Source organism: Azolla caroliniana, unplaced genomic scaffold (assembly GCF_043228905.1).
Source record: "Azolla caroliniana isolate FFs.n. ecotype wild unplaced genomic scaffold, voAzoCaro1.0.p SCAF_18, whole genome shotgun sequence".
In the NCBI taxonomy this organism is placed as follows: Eukaryota; Viridiplantae; Streptophyta; class Polypodiopsida; order Salviniales; family Salviniaceae; genus Azolla; species Azolla caroliniana.
The window spans coordinates 9,022,468-9,042,041 of record NW_028230453.1 but is presented as its reverse complement, the minus strand read 5'-3'; the positions used below and the strand labels follow the sequence as shown (position 1 = coordinate 9,042,041).

The 19,574-nt window shown below is 37.9% G+C and overlaps 2 protein-coding genes across 4 annotated transcripts; both read left to right on the top strand.

Moving 5' to 3' along the window:
* Nucleotides 1-3,783: 3,783 nt before the first annotated feature.
* On the top strand, nt 3,784-8,431 carry LOC147852358 (65-kDa microtubule-associated protein 1-like). 3 transcript variants are annotated; one of them, XM_087334155.1, is made up of 12 exons: nt 3,784-3,869; nt 4,626-4,829; nt 5,012-5,257; nt 5,345-5,560; nt 5,666-5,821; nt 5,910-6,069; nt 6,191-6,333; nt 6,439-6,526; nt 6,610-6,683; nt 6,835-6,909; nt 7,191-7,500; nt 7,597-8,431. In XM_087334155.1, the coding sequence occupies exons 1-12, from the start codon at nt 3,795-3,797 to the stop codon at nt 8,019-8,021; spliced, it is 2,172 nt and encodes a 723-aa protein (XP_087190281.1). In that variant the 5' UTR covers nt 3,784-3,794; the 3' UTR covers nt 8,022-8,431. The 3 variants fall into 3 exon arrangements, with proteins under 3 accessions (XP_087190281.1, XP_087190282.1, XP_087190280.1); XM_087334156.1 differs by having other exon boundaries at nt 6,182-6,333; nt 7,191-7,482; XM_087334154.1 differs by having other exon boundaries at nt 6,182-6,333.
* Nucleotides 8,432-9,605: 1,174 nt separating this feature from the next.
* On the top strand, nt 9,606-13,339 carry LOC147852357 (putative sugar phosphate/phosphate translocator At3g14410). The gene is made up of 8 exons (XM_087334288.1): nt 9,606-9,814; nt 9,896-10,003; nt 10,539-10,573; nt 11,297-11,409; nt 11,519-11,780; nt 12,286-12,557; nt 12,691-12,826; nt 12,926-13,339. The coding sequence occupies exons 1-7, from the start codon at nt 9,737-9,739 to the stop codon at nt 12,783-12,785; spliced, it is 963 nt and encodes a 320-aa protein (XP_087190414.1). The 5' UTR covers nt 9,606-9,736; the 3' UTR covers nt 12,786-12,826; nt 12,926-13,339.
* Nucleotides 13,340-19,574: the final 6,235 nt, after the last annotated feature.

The window sequence follows — 19,574 nt, the reverse complement described above, 5'->3', positions numbered from 1 at the left end:
TAGTTAGGTAGAGTGACTTTACACTCCAATATGTACAACAAAAATGTAATCATAGACATAAACAATTCTATTTACCACATTACCCTAGTATGTGTTGGGAGGAGACTTATTGTCATGATATTTTGTTGTAAACAACAAAGTCATCATAAGGGTATGCATTGCTATTGCCACAATGTCTAACAACACATCACATGTTTCTACGAACTAGAAATTTCAAATCTTAAACTAACAAACTTTACCTAGATTATGTACAAAAAGCCCATAGTTTTTTATAGTTTAGTTGACATATTTCAGTCTTTTTTATCCTCATATCCTCTAAATTTTGGAGGAGGGAATCACAAGATCAAATGTCCTAGTATAGAAGAGAGAAATATTTTGATCTGTTGTTTATTTCAAGAAATTGTAAATCACCATTCAAATTCAACATGGTAACGGGAACTCATTGAGTAGATAGATCTTGCCTAGCAACTTGGGAATTTGGAAAAGGGGTACATACATGTTCAAGTTTTCATGTTGGAACCAATTTCAATGCATTGTGTTCTATTGATATACTATTGGACAAAATCCACAATATTTATGGATTGATCATGATTTGGGATTCCACTATCTACATACACCAAACCGGGGCTATATATGATCTCTTGAAATGTGAGACATTTTCATTAGATCAACATAATTTTATGTTCTTTAGATTGACAATATGTGAATGCAACCCATCGGGGATAGGTAAATGGTATCTCTTGCACATAAATGTACCCAATTAAAATGGTAACATTCAACGCACCTAATGTGAATGGATGTGAGAGGACCGTTAATAGAAGAGGTCACTTGTAAACTCTAAATCTATATGGGTAGGCATTCTACATCCATACGTACATATGATTAACAAGTGAGATAGTTATTCGTAGATCGTGGAATGTCTCATGTCTGGACTTATACATGATCACAAACACAAGGGTAATGTTTATAAAAATGGGTGTGGATTTGCCAATGAATGAATCGTACTAATGAGTAGTGATTACTCGAGTTCATTGTTTTTTTTAAGGATGCTACAATACTACATTCATTACATTCCCGATAAATATTGAGCATTATAAACTTCTTAACTCAATGTTTGTACAGTTGCTCTAAAGTTGAATAAGTACTATTGATATGTAACATAAGACCTCTATCCTTATGCCACGAGGATTTCTAAAAGATCCATGTTTCAGCATGACTAGAGTTTCACATAGGAATATCAGAGGAATGGGCCCTAAGGAGTGAGGATAGAACAATTGTCTAACCCGGTGTGGAGACAACGAAGAAGAAGTTGAAGGGGTGCACGGGAGTTAGTGCATGCAGTCACAAAGGAGAAGTAACAGAAGTGAAGTGAGGCTGCACATGCGAATCAAAGGGGCCTAAATTTAAAAGAGAAAGCATATGAATTAACAAGGGGTTGTCATCACATCATCTAGGTAGGACCAACTCAAAGACCCTATTAGAGGAGATCCAAGGGAAGCATTAAAGGGGAGCCAATGGAGTGGTCAATGTAAGGCTCAAGAACTCTATTCGAGACCACTCATTATCTCGAACAAAAGGGCATGATGCATCCTTACAAGGCACAAACTTATGAGTACCACAAAAATAACCTCAAGCATAAATGTATGAGTACCACAAGCAATAAATTGAAGCGATAATCATGCAGCCATCGGGGATGTATCACAACCATATGCTTCAGTAAAGTGTCCTTTGGGCCTAATCAAATCAGTTCATTGTCTACCCAAAGAGAAATTTGTCTACTCCAACATGAAACAAATGGATGGGGAAGGGGGGGGGGGGGGGTCGAGAGTACTATGGCAACATTCATGCAATAAAAGGGCTGATGCGCGAATCCATGGCATTTATGATTGGGATGGACGATATAGGCTAGGCCATCTTATATTGTAGAACTTGGGACGAAAGAAAGATATATAGGTTCCTTTTGCACATTACATTGGCTTGTCCACATCCCACGCAATGTCAGTTGTTTAGAACACTTGGTTGGGAAGGAAGAGGAGGAGGGCGATCTATCTCTATGTACATACATACATACATATGCCAACGTATATATGTATGTACATATATATATACATATATACATACATAGTACATACATGTAGTATAAGTGTGTGTAGTGTTTGTTGTCTCGAGAAAGAGGAAGGAAAGAAGCGAGAGTTTTGTGTGTGTGTGTGTGTGTGTGTGAAAAGGCCTCCCCCCCCCCCCCCCTTCCTTTCCTTCCTTCAAAACAAATAAAAGTTTTGAGAGCGCGCGGAGCGGAACGGCTACTTTTGGGATTCTTTCAAAATTCAAAATAAATAAATAAATAAATAAAGAGGAAGGAAAAAGAAACAGAAGAAGGACGGACACACATATGTAGATACACCACACAGAGAAATAATAATAATAATAACAACAATAATTATAAGTAAGTATTAAGAACAGCACAAATTGATTTCTGTAATGTATTTCACTCGTATAATATATGTATATTATTGTCTTCATTTTTGTTACGTGTCTCTAAAATGGGAAAAGAAAAAGCCATCCGAATTTTTAAAACGGAAAAAGCAAAACGCAAAACGCAAAGGGCAAAAGGGGGCAAAAGGCGAAACGCAAAAAGCAAAAGGCAGAAAGAAAGAAGAGAAAAAAAGAGATGATGAAGCAGAAGACGAGCAGAGAGAAAGGAAAGAAAAGAAAAGAAAAGAAAAGAAGAGCAGAGAAGAGCAGAGAGAGAGAGAGAGAGAGAGAGAGAGAGAGAGAGAGAGAGAGAGCCAAGCAAGCAACGAACAAACAAACAGAGAAGAAAAAAAAACATCAAAATAATTAGAGGGTGACTAACTACTTAAATACTACTACTACTACTACTTCTACTTCCTCTCTACTCTCTCTCTACACTCTCTCACCTCCTCGCCATAGCCAGGTTCCTCACATTTCTTCTTCTTCTTCGTAGACGCAGAACAGAGAACACACCTTCTTGCTCTTCCTTCTCCTTACTCTGCAGCCAAGTAAGTAAATAAATAAGTAAGTAAGTAGCTATACCTCAGATCCCACCCTCTCTCTCTCTCTCTCTCTCTCTCTCTCTCTAAAATATTTGCCACATTGCCAGCCTCTGAGCTCTCATCTCTTCTTCTTCTTCTTCTTCTTCTTCTTCTTTTGACCTAAACCCTATACTCCTTCACCTGCTGCTAAGTTTTCTTGTTCGCAGTCAAACCCTCCCCTCCCCTCCCATTCTTCTCTCTCTGTCTCTCTCTAATTTCTGTCCTTTAACCCTGACTTCTTCTTTCGCAGATATGTATTGATCTGCACACCCGGATAAATTCCACCCTTTCATCCTCGCATCTCCGTGTTTCTGCCAAAATCTCTACAAATTCCCTCCCCAAAAACATTCAAAACTTTGAGTTTCCTGAAACCCCCCCAAATTCCAGGCGCCTGACACTTAACCCTTTGGAAAACTCTAGATTTCAAAAGGTAACACTCTGCTAAAACTTGCAGAGATCCAGACCTGACGCCACGGGAACTCTAAGTTTAGATCCTGACACTCCAAGTACCCCTAATCCTCTCCTCCAAAAGAACGCATTTCTGCGGGTATGTGCTCTCTCAAACGCATCAAATAAACTCAAACGATTTCCATAAACACAGGAAAAAAAAACAAAAAGGATTTTCCGAAAGGGGAGGCACAAACTTAACAAAAGATCTGTGTTTTCCACAGAACAAGAATATAGAGAGATGGGTTAGACCTTCTCCTAAATGTTTTTCTTTTCTATGCAGATACAGAAGAAATGGCAACACTTCGAGGAAGGCAACAACTCTCTGAAGTCGAGACGACCTGCGGGATGCTGCTTAACGAATTACAGGTTAGTTCAGGGTTTCGTTGTTTCTTTTAAATCTATGAAATTTTATTTTGAGTACGTATTATTCCATTTAACTAGTTATTTCTACTCATGACGCGAGGAGATGATCGATTTCTTTGTCTGTTTTTAGTCTGTGGATTTTTATTTCATAGTTATTTCCTTATTACTGTTTCGCTGACGGAATATGTGTTGTTCTATTTAAATCTGTGGATTTCTTATTATTTTGTTCGCTCGAAATCTATTGATTTTTGCTTAAAGACGTGATTTATGTTCTGGTGGGAACTTAAATGATTTTTCTCGAAATCATTGCAAAAATTTGTGCGGGTTAAACCTGTTTGTCTTGATGAAACCATGATGACTTCTTCCATGATGATGCAACGAGCTTAAATGTGCTGCCCTTGAAACCATGGGGGGATTCGCAACATCATGATCTAATGAGGTTGTGTCTAAGAATAATTATGAGTCTAATTTTCACCATGTTGATCATGATGAATATTTTCATAACCAGATAAAGATAAGATTATGATGGCTCGCATTGTCATATAAGGTCATGTTGAATTCCCCATGTCTCATTAGCTAAATTTTGTTTTTGCTTGAAACCATGACAAAGGCATCCCATCAATCGTCCGCATTTGAAATGAAAAGCTTCATGATACTAACAAGATCCAGAAACCAGGATTGTGTATATGTACAAAAAGGATACATCCTTTTGGTTTTGGCCTTCTGGAATTGATTGTGATATTCATTCTATTTTGACAGTTAATTTGGGACGAGATGGGCGAGAATGATGATGAACGGGACGCACTTCTCCTCGAGATTGAGCAAGAATGCCTAGAGGTATACCGTCGCAAAGTTGATCATGCAAACAGATCACGAGCAAGTTTACATCAATGGATTGCAGAGATCCACTCTCAGATCGTGGCTCTTGCTTCCTCTCTTGGAGATCGTCCGCCTGTCTCACAGGTTACCCGTCTGTACCCTCATGTTCCTTATAACACCAAATTTATTGTAATGCTGCTCATGTTTCTTCTATTGGGGTTTTCCTTTCAGTTTTTGTAATTTTAAGTAAATTCTCCTTTTGCTCTTCTCGAGGTAGTTTTTTTGGGCCATATCTGATTTTTGAACTATTGGATGATTTCTATTAGTTGGAGAATAGGGGTTGTACGCTCAAGGAACAACTTGCACAGTTAAAGCCCATTTTAGATGAGATGACTCGAAAGAAAGAAGATCGCATCAGGGTGCTACAAGAAGTCATTTCCCAGATCCAAAGAATCCAGTGTGAGATATGCCCATCAACTCCTCCAATGGAACTTTCAATCAATGAGAAGGATTTGAGTCAAAGGAAACTTGAAGAGCTTCAATCACAACTTCAGTTTCTACAAAAGGAAAAGGTTTGTTGTGTTATTCATAGAAGATCATGGCAAGAAAGCAATGTATGTAAAGTATGAACTTACGTAGTGGGAAGTGCGATGTATCAGAATGATCGACTCTTCAAGGTCATTGATTATGTGGACACCATCCACGATATTTGTGCAGTACTTGGATGTGATTTCTATTTAACAATTAGGGAAGTGCATCCAACGCTAGATGATTCTTCCAGCACCCAAGTCAAAAGCATTAGCAATGAAACCATAAGCAAGTTAGTAAGCACTATACAATCACTGACAGATGAGAAGAGGCGAAGAATGCAAAAGGTGATAGTTCAAAATTTTTTCTCGATTTCTCAGGAACTCGATAGGTTATTGTATCGTAACTCCCTATTCACATTTACACATTGATTTTGTATTACAATTTATTAGATCCAAGACCTGGGCACGTCTTTACTTGAGCTTTGGAACTTAATGGATACACCTTTAGAAGAGCAACATCAGTTCCGCCACGTGACCTGTAATATTGCAGTTTCTGAGCATGAAATTGTTGGACAAGGGACTCTTTCGCTGTCTGTAATTGAACCGGTGATCCCTTGCTCTCAAGTAAATTTTGTCTATTTGACTTGTGTTGATCAGACTGTCACTTACCTTTTTGTCTTTATTTCGTATGTAGGCTGAACTAGAAGTTGAAAGGCTGGAGAGTTTAAAAGCTAGCAAGATGAAGGAGCTTGTTCTTAAGAAGCGTAATGAGATGGAAGAGCTATGTAGAAAAGCGCACATAATCCCAGAGAACTATATGGTTCTAGACAAGACCATTGCATCTATGGAATCAGGTAGGACTGGTAAAATTGTGTTTTTATTGATAGTTCTCTTATGGACATGTTTATCCCTTAGTTATCAATAGTTTGCTGATGGATTAAGGATGCTGAAAATATTCTTTCTTAGGGATGGTAGATCCAGCGGAACTCCTTGCAACCATTGAAGAACAAATTGGGTGCATCAAAGAAGAAGCTTTTAGCAGGAAAGAAATAATGGACAAGGTTGAAAAATGGATTGCAGCTTGTGAAGAAGAAAGTTGGCTAGAGGAATATAATAAGGTAAATAGGAATGTGTATGAAGTGGGAATGAAGCCCTGATATATTTCTTGTCTTCTTTGAGTGTAATATGAACTAATAGGAGTATGCATATATCTCTATTGATAGGATGAAAACAGGTATAGTGCAACAAGAGGAGCACATTTGAATTTGAAGCGTGCGGAGCGTGCTCGTGCAACTGTCAACAAGATCCCAGGTAAACTATCTTGTGGATTGATTCCATGAAAAAGCAAAACAAATGGAAATTATAGGTCAGTAATCTTATCCTTATTGAAACAGCAATGGTGGAGGCCCTTATTGCAAGAACTACAGCATGGGAAGAAGAGGCCACAAAGCCATTTATGTATGATGGGGTATGTGGACATCTTTAAAAGAGATTGGCTTATTTGGCTGTTTAGAAATTGATATATCTACTCCAGGTTAATAGGACGAAAATGGCTGAAACTAGTCTCATCTGAATCTCTGATGTAAACAATTTTTAAAACCTTGAATTTCTTCCATCAGGTAAGACTTCTCTCAACAATAGAAGAGTACAATATACTGAGGATGGAGAAGGAAGAGGAGAGACGCCGACAACGGGTATGCCTTATCTTCTTTTTCCTATTGATTCTAGCTCACATATAATCAATTGGATGTTGATGTCAGTTCATGATGTACTGTATGGGATGTTTGATGGTAGTGATTGTATATCAGACTGGATGGTGGACATTAGTTCATGTATATGCAATGGGATGTGAAAGTCCATTGATGTGGGTGTTAATTCATGTATAAACAATGAATGTTGATGCTACTAACCTAGTTCATGTAATATCAAACTTGATGTTGATGTAATCCAATGTATATGTTGATGTTGCATACAGGATCAGAAAAAGCTTCATGAGCAGCTTGTTAATGAGCAAGAGACCCTCTTCGGGTCAAGGTCAAGTCCGAATGGGAGGACACCCTTGAAGAAAGGAGTGAATCCCTCCAGAATGAACACCACACCGGCAAGTCGCCGGATCTCAATGGGTGGTGCTATGTTATTCCAAGAATCTCCGTCCATCGGACGCCATAACATACTAACTCCAACAAGAACAATAGCAAGCAAGGATAACAGGAGAATGACCCAAACACCATTGACCTTAGTTAACCGAGTGATTCTATATGATGAAGGTAAATTTCCACACCAAGGTAAGCAACATATTAGGACTAAGCATGTTTCTGTTTCCTATTTTGCTTCACTTCAATTTCTTATCTCAATCAAATGCTCTACATGTGTTTATGTAGGTGTGTCGAATGTGAAGCATCCATTAGGGCAAGAGATCAACCCTCGCCCGGCTATGAATGCTCTTACTCGTACACCACTGTCCCCAGTATCAGCCCACAGTTTCCGACCAAATGTAAACAATACAGAGGTTCATGCTGCAATAAATATGCCGAAAAGTTCATTATCTGCTCAACCTCCGTTAAGCCGATTATCCGAAGAAGATGAAGAAAACGCAACCCCACCAAAACAAACTAGTTCTCAACAAGTATCTATGCCTTCAACAATACCAACAACAATAACAAGTACCTATCCACAACAAGCTGCATTGTCTATGCCACAACAAATGCATAGTAGACCACCACAAGAGTATTCTTTTGAAGAGAAGAGGCTTGCTTTCATGTGCCATCAACTATACCATCAGTCACCTGTGAGTGCTTGTCGGTAGAGAATCTTGCGAGCTAGCATAAGTACCATAATCGCATAAGCAATATAGGGGTGCTTTTATGTTACTTACGAGGGGTTGAAATCTGCCCCTCAAATATACATGCCATCGAGGTTTAGCTTCTAAACCCCCAATATGATGCTTCTATACCCTCAATAGCTGCTATATTGAAAAACATCTGTACATATATACGTTGCTACAATGAATCATCCACACTCCCACCCCCTTTGTATGTAAATGTATGTTTTGCATTTAGGAGCACATCTAGGAGGTGCCATGTATGCCTCAGATGTGAGAATTGGCTATGAAAGTTGTTTTTGTTTTTGAAAGGATTATTGGTTTCCTTGCTACACAATGATATCTTAGTGGTAGTATTTATTTATTAGACATGAAATGAAGATTTTTGGCAAGTTCACAGAGTTAAAACACTTACTACATCTAGATGATAGTCATGTAATGGTAGCTGTTCAGTTAAGATCTTGTGATCCTCTGATTATTATGCAATATCATTTGAAGCAACATTGTTGTAAACATAGTAAAACGATGAAGAAACATTCCATGATGTCAGTAAATTCACTTTTCCACCATATGACCTTTTAACAAGCTGATGTAATTGTGATAATGAACAAGAGAAGTTGAAGATGCAATGATCTCAATAAATTCACATGCTCTTCCACCTTCAAGATGATCATCAAAAGCATGACAAATGGTCATGAATATATTCAATGATTGAAACTAGTAATTTTAGGAAATCCAATGCTAGTATAGCTTTGTTGAAACTAACCAATATTGTGAATTGCCCATGTATCATGATAGCTTCCCTCATCATAAAGGTAGATGTTACGATGATGAAAGTGATCAAGTTTGTTTCAATCACTCTTAACAAATGCAAATTGTTCCACATTTTACATTGTGAAGTTCCTTCTTCAGTTTATGCTTCATAAACATGAGTTGTCTGTTTGTCCATATGGGACTTCAACAAGTGCTCAGAAAGAGGACAATTTTTGCGATGAAGCATGAAGTGTAGGAAATTGCGAAGTGAAATGATCGTGTGTTCGTCCATGGTTTTGCTATTCCATTCATAAACATAGATTGATTCATTTGAGTACCAATGTTTGGTTCATAACAATGAATACATGTAGGAGAAAGAATGCAATTGCCATCAAGTTTGTTTCAATCACTCATTAACAAATGTAGATTGTTCCACATTTGACATTGTGAAGTTCCTTCGTCGGTTTATGATTTGTAAACATGAGTTGTCAATCTTTGTCCATATGGGACTGGAAACATGAATTGTCAACCTTTGTCCATATTGGACTTAAACAAGTAGTTGGAAAGAGGACAATTTTTACAAAAATATTACCATTTTCGGGAAATTCCTCAACAATCTGTGTGCCCTTCCCCCCCCCCCCCCCCCCCCCCTCAAAACAAAGAAAACTTTCTTCAATAATAAATATATGACCATTTCTCTCTAAAAAATATGTGTGAGAGGAAACAAGCAGGGGTATATGGGGAATTTCGTGAAATCCAGAAGAGGGGTATTTTGGTAATTTTGTAAATATTGTATTACTGTGTGGGCACTAGGAAATCAGCTGAGCCGATGCTATGAAATTTGATCAGATCTGCAACGTTCTCTCCTCCATGGATATGGCGTTCCAAGCTTGTTAACTAATCATCTTCTCTGTGTTTCTTCATCTTCCTCTGGTGGTTTTTGAGCCATGGCGAAGCTCCTCCTCACATATGCATACATCCTCATGTACATTATTCTCTCGAGTGGCCAGATCTTCTTCAACAAGGTGACCAGATATTCTTTCTTCTTTTCTTCATCCGTGTGATTTCTCTATGCAATTTTCTTTTATACATTTATTCTGTTTCAGTGGGTCCTTTCCTCAGCAAAGCCTAATTTTCCATATCCTGTGGCCCTGACGCTTCTGCACATGGTGTTCTCATCGGTCCTCTGCTTCCTTGTAGTAAAAGTTTTGAAGGTATTTCATTGATCTTTGTTTCTTGCTTTTAAAAAAAAATAAAAATCTTTTTCCTTACAATCAATTTTCATTTGAATCAAAAATTAAAGTTCAGGATAGAAAGTCAAGAACATAAACCAATTGGGTTTTCCTTACTTTCTCCTGAGCTGCTCCCATGTTTTTGTCGTTTCGCTGAATGCCCCCAATCGACCCTCGGAAGATAGGGAAAGAGAGCAGATAATAATGGGGATGGATTGACGATATCGTTGCTCAAGCAGCACATATAGTTGCTTGGAGAAGGGGTTGTGGACCAATGGCATTTGTATGGAAATAGTTTTTGTTATTCTGCCAAATGCTCCTTGTCAACCAGAGTGCAAGATGAGAGAGCTCAAAAAATGGGAACAGGTTGACAATGTTGTTCAACAGCGAATGGAGGGGTGCTGGGAGATGGGGTTGTTGACTAAGGGCATTTATTGGGAAATAGCAAAAACATAGGGGCATTTTGGGGATAATTAAGGAAAAACTTGGCATAACTCATTCCGATGATTTTCTGCAGGTCGTGCCATTGGAACAGAAAGTAACATTAGACATGTAAGCTATTCTTTTGTGAGATTATTTGGTTTCTTTGTGTTGCTCATTTCTTAAAGACTTTTACTACAGAAGAAACCAAGCACCCGTAATTATGATTAGTTGTGGCTGGGAGAAATAGCAAAAATTTACGTGCATTTGTGGATAAAAAGAAAAGCTTAGGGGTGGTATTTTGGAGTTTAGTTTTTCCCCCCTTAATACTAAAATCATTGAATTTGATCATTCAGACATGGTCAAAGGTTAGTATCTGTTTCATAAGGGAAAGTTACGGGCATTGTTGAAATAAAAGAAAACTCAGGGGTAGTATTTCAAATTTTTTTTTTCACCCCTTATACTAAACATCAAAGAGTGTTGATTCAGACATGACCAAAGGGCATGGTTTTCTAGGCAAAGTCAAAATCCTCATGTAAGTAACCTCAAACAAACTCACAAAATCCTCATATAACTAACCTCAAACAAACTCTTGAATGTACTCTTTCCTTACACTTGAACTCAAAGAGTGTTGATTTCGCACATGATTTAGAGAATGATGTTCCACCCAAGATAAAAATCCTCCTATTTTTCAACTGATCTCAAACTAAATCTCAAATGTTTGCATTTTTCACTTTGTGAATGACATTTGGTTTACAAAGGACTTTTTGTACCTGATTTGATGTTAGTTTTTTCTCCAATTTAAGCTATCAACATGATCTTCAAGGATATTTTTCTTTGCTGTTTTTCCTATAGCTATGCTACATCAGTGTTTCCCATTGGAGCATTGTTTGCAATGACTTTGTGGCTCGGCAATACAGCGTATCTCTACATTTCGGTTGCATTTGCACAAATGCTTAAGGCCGTGAGTAAGAATTGTAGAACATTTGTGTTCACATGCGTCAAATGTCATTCATCTTTCTCTCAAAGTTTTTCTAAGTCTTTCTTTCCATCATTTGGTGTTTTTCATTTCCCTAGTGCCCGTCGCCGTGTTTCTCATTGGAACAATGGTTGGACTAGAGAAGCTGAACCTACGGATGCTTTCTATAATGTCTATCATTAGCGTAGGTGTTGTTGTAGCTTCCTATGGAGAGATTGATTTCAATTGGATTGGAGTTGTATATCAGTTCGGTGGTGTTATTGGTGAAGCAGCACGACTCATATGCATAGAGATCCTTCTTAAGAAAAAGGGTCTCAACTTCAACCCTCTTACCATGATGTATTATATTAGCCCTTTCAGGTAAGTGAAGGTTTTATAAAATGCATCATAACATTCTTTAAAGGGGAAACTTTGTGGTAATGCCCGTTCTTTCTGTGTGTATTTGCTAAAATGCTGCACATTTAGTGTTTGTCAAAAAGCTTCACTTTTTTCTTGGTCAAGTTATTAAGCAACCAACGTGCAACAAATTATTCAATATGGATTAAGCGCATGACACTTCCTTAGTTAGTGACATGCTATGATCAGTGTGAATTAAGTAGTGGCACAATACTTCACTTAGGAAAAAATAATTAATGCCCAGATCTTCTTGGTTTACTACTTAATTAGAAAGTTGCATTATTAAGGTGTTCCATTCTTGTGTTTTAGAATTAATTAAGCGAAAAAGTGTTGGATTTTGACAAAGAACCTAGAAAGGTGTTGCATTCTGGGAAAAACAGTTTAAAAAAGAATGACATTCTTGACAAATTTCTGTTCCGTTTTTTCTTAAAGATTTATATTAATGCACTGTCATGAATATGTATTGCAGTGCTATTTGTTTGTTCATACCATGGATATTCCTTGAAAAGCCGAAAATGGATCTGACTGAGGATTCTTGGGGCATCAATCCATGGATTCTTTGTCTCAATGCTCTATGCACCTTTGCATTAAATGTTTCAGTTGTCCTTGTTATCTCTCACACCAGTGCGGTAACAATCCGTGTGGCTGGAGTTGTGAAGGATTGGGTCGTTGTACTTGTCTCTACCCTAATATTCACTGATGTAAAACTTACTGTAATCAACATCGTTGGATATGGCATAGGTTAAGCTGAAATCACTATACCTAGAATTTGTATCATTAATCATTAATTAATTGTTATATAATGCTTTTGAAAATTGAATGAAACCTGTTGAACTGCACTAACATCTCATATTGATGGAAATTGTTATTTTAGCCATTGCTGGGGTAGTAGCATATAATAAAATAAAGGTGAAGCAAAGTGAAAAAAGCCAAGAATTTGAGCCACCAGTTGTGTCTGATTCAAAATAAACTAGTTATTTTCAATCAATTGTGGTGGGGGAGATGTGAAGGTATGTGTATTACAATATGCTGATTCTCAATCTTGATAGCATCTAAAATCATGTTGTAATAAGATCCTAAACTTGATGACTTCTGTTAATGCCTCTTAGGTTGCCGAATTCTTTCATGATCCATGAGAAAACTAGTGCATTTGGAGGAACACATGCAAGTCATATGCAGATTCAACAGTGCAGTACAATCCTGGGCATCAGGAAAATATCTCATTATCACTTTGACAATATCCCAAACTCTTGAAGTCTCTCAAATGTTTTGCTTGAGCTTTTTTGGCAATGAGTACCATTTTGTATAGATCTCAACCCACACTCTATTAGTGAATATAACCCTTTGCAACAACTTCAAAATGTGTTAGCACAGTTGACTTCAAATATTCCATTGGTGTCAAAGGTGTTAGCTACCTGCTGAGGTATTTTAACACTAATAAGCATCATCAAACAACTTGTATTATTAGTGAATTGTCTCCTGCCAGGATTGCTTTACAATGAAGTATTTAACAATTTCTAGAACATGGTTCAATCTTTCTTTTTCCATCTTGGTCTATGTTTGCAGTTTTTGCCTCCTAAATTGTTCCTGTAGTAAAGCATAAGCAAGGGTCAATGGGTGCTTTTGGGTGCTTTTGTATCCTTGTGTGTCTGATGCTGGATCTTCTCCAGATCTTGTGTCGTGGATCAATGAAGTCTAGAGCTGTACTTAGTAAAGCCGTATTGGGCATCAACTATGCTTGCTTGTTCGATGACACTGGTACAAGGTTATATTTTCATCGTGATTTTTTTTTGAAGGATGAAACATTCCATGAAACCTTAAACCAGAATGTTTTATGACTCCCCTTCAATTCAACTTGCACTTGCATTCTTGCATTAGATGATGGAGCTTGTCTTTCGTCACATTAGATATCGCTCATATAGTTGTCGAACTACATGCAAACATGAGCTTTGCCACTTGTTATTGATGTATGGGGTTTTGCACTCCTATTATGTGAGTTCACATTACCCCCATTGTTGTAATATTTAAATGTCATAAACACATGATTTGATGATGAGAACTTCTACTACTTTTTATCAAAGGTCATTAGATAAGAAAAACATAAGAAGAACTATCCAAGGTCATTTACGTCGGGCATTGGTTGCCATGCAAAAGTTATTGGAAAAATTTCCAACCTCACCTATGTTACTCTCAGATTTACAACAGGTAAAAAGCAATTTAAAAGAAAAGCAAAACGTGAGAGCCTTGTATTTCTACCAGCGTAATACAACTTCCTAGTCACAAAAATAGGATAGGGTTAACAGAGAGCTTTTTTAGCCAGTTTAAATAGAAGTATAAACCACTATCTATGAAATCCCTAAAACGTCAAGATGGTTCTTATACAACGGATGATTCTGAGATGTGGGACATAACTACGACATATTATCATAAGTTGTTATCTGCTAAGTCCTTCTCAGAGGAGGATATTAATAAGCGACACCTTGTACTAGAAACAGTACAACAAAAGGTCACTCATGAAATGGCTTCTCAATTGTTTCAACCATTTACAAACACTGAAGTCTGGACAACAGCTAAATCCCTAGGAAAAAATGTGTGTCCTAGAAAGGATGCCATAGGAGTGGTATTTTATTTGCATTATTGGGACTTGATGGGGCCTACTCTTATTAGAGTAGTTAATTTAATCTTCTCAGCAGGGCATATGCCCGATGAATGGACGGAAGGAATCATATACATGAATTTCAAAATCAGATGCTCGATGTGATGTAAATTATTTCCAATTTCCAGATCTATTAGACAAGGTTGTCTGTTAGCACCTTTTCTTTTCATTCGATTTGGGGAAGCTCTATCATCGTTTCTCAGATCCTCGATGGTGGCCATCCAAGCAATAACCTTACTTATTGCAAACACGATAGTTCTTGATGCTGAGTTTGCGGCTAAGGTAGCATGGGAAGTTTTGATTAGGCCCAAAAGTCAAGGAGGGTTGGCTTTAATAGATCCCTTGATGCAATCTCGAGCTCTCCTGACAAAGTTTGTAGTCAGAGGACTATTACCAAGGAAGGGTACACGGGAGGCAACTAGTTGCCTTCTTTGAAATGAATGTTCTTGACAGAGGCACAAACACCGAGATGAAATCTGACATCCAATAGATTTCTCTAGGGAATCATCAGAGCATGGGATGCAATCAAGATTTTCTTACATAAACAGATGTCTAACACGTGGGATGGTTGGATGAATTAACCGCTATTAGCTAATTCTCTCGTCCGGGATTCTGTTGGAAATGTATTGGGCCTTAGGACTCGTCTTGCCTGTGGAAAACTTGACAATGGGCCAACAACATCAGTGAGATCCTAGATTCAATTTCAGCAGATGCCAGAAGTGGATCGACTTAAGCAGTTGCACTCGGTATATGGGGCAAAAACAATGACAACGGAAATCTTAGCGGCTTTCTCACAATCATTGACGCGCCTTCAATCAATGCAGGAACATATGTGGTTTGGATGCCTTATGAATGGCATGATGCTTTATGTTAAAGGAATTTCTGCAGACGGATGTATTTTTTATTTCCATATTCAACAGGACAATAAATTACAGCCTTATACACCCTCAAATAATTTATTATAGAACCTGCTCACTGTGCCAGTTAGGGTGATTGCCAAATCTGGTAAGAAATGGCTATTGGATCCACAACTGTCAATAGCTCAATTGTGGGATATGCTCTGGTTATATGCACGACAACTAGTTAGTAGGCTGATGTGGGACCCATGGGAATGGTTTTGGACCAATCCCATCATGGATCTATTGCAGAAAGTTCCATTCTTCCAGTACAACGTGAAATTGGTCAGAACCTTACTCATGTCTAAGAATATTCCAACTCATGTAGCTCAAATGCACTGGAATAAGTTGGGTGTTTCAAGCATTGATTTGAAGGCATATTGGACATGGATTTGGTCTTTCAAGGGACCAACCAAATATATTCACTTCAGATGGCTTTTACTACATGTAGCCCTACTAGTAGGTCAGTCATTGAAAGGAGATGTGGCAACTAGTCTTAGACAATGTTGTTATTGCGATGACATGCAGGAAACTATCAAGCAGGATCTCTGGTCGTGCTCAATAGACCAACCGGTATGGAATAAAGTTCTCTTTATTCCTGAAAATTAATGCAGGCTACATCTACTCTTGGGGATCAGCGGTATGGGGGGTTCTCCATTCCAATCTCCTGTTGAATGAAACAGATGATGCTTCGGAGGCTATGACAGTCATCAACATACATCTCATTACTATCTCCCTTTTTCAACAACCTCGTAAGCAAATGCGTGCAACCCATGTATGGAAAACAGTACCTACGGTTCCATTATGGATATTATGGAAGTATCGTTGTAAAAGATGATATGGGTCCATAATTCCTCTTCTCTTAGATATATTGCCGAAATGATGGGGGAGCTTATTGGCGGTTGTGTAGGGCAATATGACAATATGCCAGGCTCTTCGGAGGTTGTTTTGAAGAAAATGAAAAAATTATTGCAATTATGGAGGAAATTACCTTTGTTCACAGTTTCCTCTAAAGGATCGTTATGGAGATATCAATACCCTTGGTCCTTGCCCTGAGCATTTCTTTTGTATATAATACTCTCTGATTTACATTTTTGTAGCCCTCAAGCACTTTTCTTAATACTAATGAAGGAAATCTTATTGAAAAAAAAAGGGCAATAAGAGGAAAATGTCACTTGGTAGAACTACTTGTCATAATGATCAAGGTTTAAACCTAGGTCATCCATATTCATTTTGAAATGGTCAATCAGAAAATGACAATGTCATTAAACTCTAAGCTAAATATATCTCCCTCTAATTGAATACCATGACATTGATCACATTTTATCAAAAATTTGCCCATTCTTTCGTCACTCACAATCTCATTTCCTGGCATTGCATTAAAAAAACATCTTCATTATTGGTGAGCAAAACATTAGAAAGTGAAATTAGAAGAGCACAAGAAGAAGAGTTGGTGGTGGAAATGCAAGGAGAGTTAGTACATGAAATAGAGGTGTTGGTATGGGGCAAACTCGATGAATTAGAAATGGTGTTAACAGAGGTAGTGTAGAGCGTTTAGCAAGTTAGTGGTGCAATTGACTCAAGTGAATGGAATCCTACTTTTCTATCATAAGATTTTTTCATGAAAATCTTAACAAAGCTCATATATGCCCATATTCATATATAATAATGTATAGATGTGAGTATAGATGTGTAACTCCATCTTGTGTGACCTATTTTCATAGTATATTTAAAATATACAAATTTGGGTGTCCAAGGCCCATTTACATACTAAGAATGTGGACAGAAAACCTAACAATCTCCCCCTCTGGCCACATAGGAGAAGATTCTATTGAGGCACTTAGTTTGTGTTCATTCCAACAAGCTTGACACATTGCTCAAGCTTTTCTTTTGAGAGTACCTTCGTCAACATGTCAACAACATTTTCATCTGTGTGAATTTTCTTGAGTTGTAGAGCGCAATCAATGATACCTTACATCAACATGTTTCGTACGAGTATGGTACATCGAGTTCTTGCTCAAATCTATTGCACTTTGGCTGTCACAGAAGATTACATAAGTTAGCTGACATAAACCCAAATCTGAAACAAACATTTTCGACTATAACATCTCTTCGGCAACTTCAGTGGATGCAATATATCCTGCTTCTGTTGTAGATAAAGCAACACAGTTTTGCAACTTAGATTGCTATGATACGGCTCCCCCTACAAATGTAAATAGGTAAGCCGAAGTAGATTTTCTCCCATCAAGATCCCGTGCCATATTTGCATCTGGCAAACCTTCAAGGATTTGTTTAGAATCTTCAAAACATAGACATAATTTTGATGTACCCCTTAAATATCGAAAAATCCATTTTACGGCATCCTAATGATACTTACCCAGATTGGAGAGATAAGCATTATCTGTTACATGTCATTCCACTCTTTCTAAAACCTGAAGGCAAGAGTTTCGGGGATGTAGCTCAAATGGTAGAGCGCTCGCTTAGCATGCGAGAGGTATGGGGATCGATACCCCGCATCTCCATTTTCCTCTCCCTCTCATGACAAATTAAAGCATTGATAGCCTATCTCAAACTATCGCAGTTCCATTAGTCTTAACATCCAATGGACCCGTTCTCCAAATGAGCGGAGAGGAAACATACATTGTGGATGTCACACTTAGCAAGCCGGAGGTATATGTTATGAGTCATAGGATGCAACCGCTACGGATTGAAACACAACGCAATCAGTTTGTATCGGCTCAAGTGTGTCAATCAAATAATTAATAGGAGGAAATACCTTCATAACCTGAATATCAAATTCGTCTCACAATGACGAAGCCTCATGGTCTAATGATGAACGATGGAAATATTTGTGAGAATTGATGAAGATCCTCTCATTAAATGTAATAGCCATTTGAAATATATACAGGAATGCCGTGGCCGCGTGCGTGGAATACAAGGTTGATAGCAAATTTCTAAATTTTGTGTCACTCCAAATATACTAGCTAGAATTGGAGGTGAGGAAATTAACAGTAGAATTTGAGAGGAAAAACTATTGTAACGTGCGAATTATATTTAAATTCTACTTGATATTTGGATTTAATGCGAATTAGAAGTCTAAATATGATGGGGATGTAGCTCACATGGTAGAGCGCTCGCTTTGCATGCGAGAGGCACGGGGATCGATACCTCGCTTCTCCATTTTGTATCATTACGAATTATTAAATGGAAAGATCATCTCTAAGTCTCTCCGTGACAAGAATGTCATTCTGATTCGTTTGAGGACCATCTGGGAAGGGTCAGAATTAATATGGGATCCATGCCCATGTCGTCATTCGTATTCGTACAAACGTATCAGGAAAAACTAGAAGTAAAGCTATTAATTTCTAAATTTCACATGGGAATTCGATTCACAAATATATTAACAATGTTGCGCAAAAAAGCATATCGGTCGATTCTCAAAGCTAAAATGCATGCTTGGCGTACCAGAAGTACGGAGTTGATGGCATTATCGCAATCGTATTAATTTAAAAGTGACCTTACGGGATTACTTTTAAGATTTGAAAACAACAATTAGTACAGCCTATTACCTGCATTTCTAGATAAGCATTATCTGTTACATGTCATTCCACTCTTTCTAAAACCTGAAGGCAAGAGTTTCGGGGATGTAGCTCAAATGGTAGAGCGCTCGCTTAGCATGCGAGAGGTATGGGGATCGATACCCCGCATCTCCATTTTCCTCTCCCTCTCATGACAAATTAAAGCATTGATAGCCTATCTCAAACTATCGCAGTTCCATTAGTCTTAACATCCAATGGACCCGTTCTCCAAATGAGCGGAGAGGAAACATACATTGTGGATGTCACACTTAGCAAGCCGGAGGTATATGTTATGAGTCATAGGATGCAACCGCTACGGATTGAAACACAACGCAATCAGTTTGTATCGGCTCAAGTGTGTCAATCAAATAATTAATAGGAGGAAATACCTTCATAACCTGAATATCAAATTCGTCTCACAATGACGAAGCCTCATGGTCTAATGATGAACGATGGAAATATTTGTGAGAATTGACGAAGATCCTCTCATTAAATGTAATAGCCATTTGAAATATATACAGGAATGCCGTGGCCGCGTGCGTGGAATACAAGGTTGATAGCAAATTTCTAAATTTTGTGTCACTCCAAATATACTAGCTAGAATTGGAGGTGAGGAAATTAACAGTAG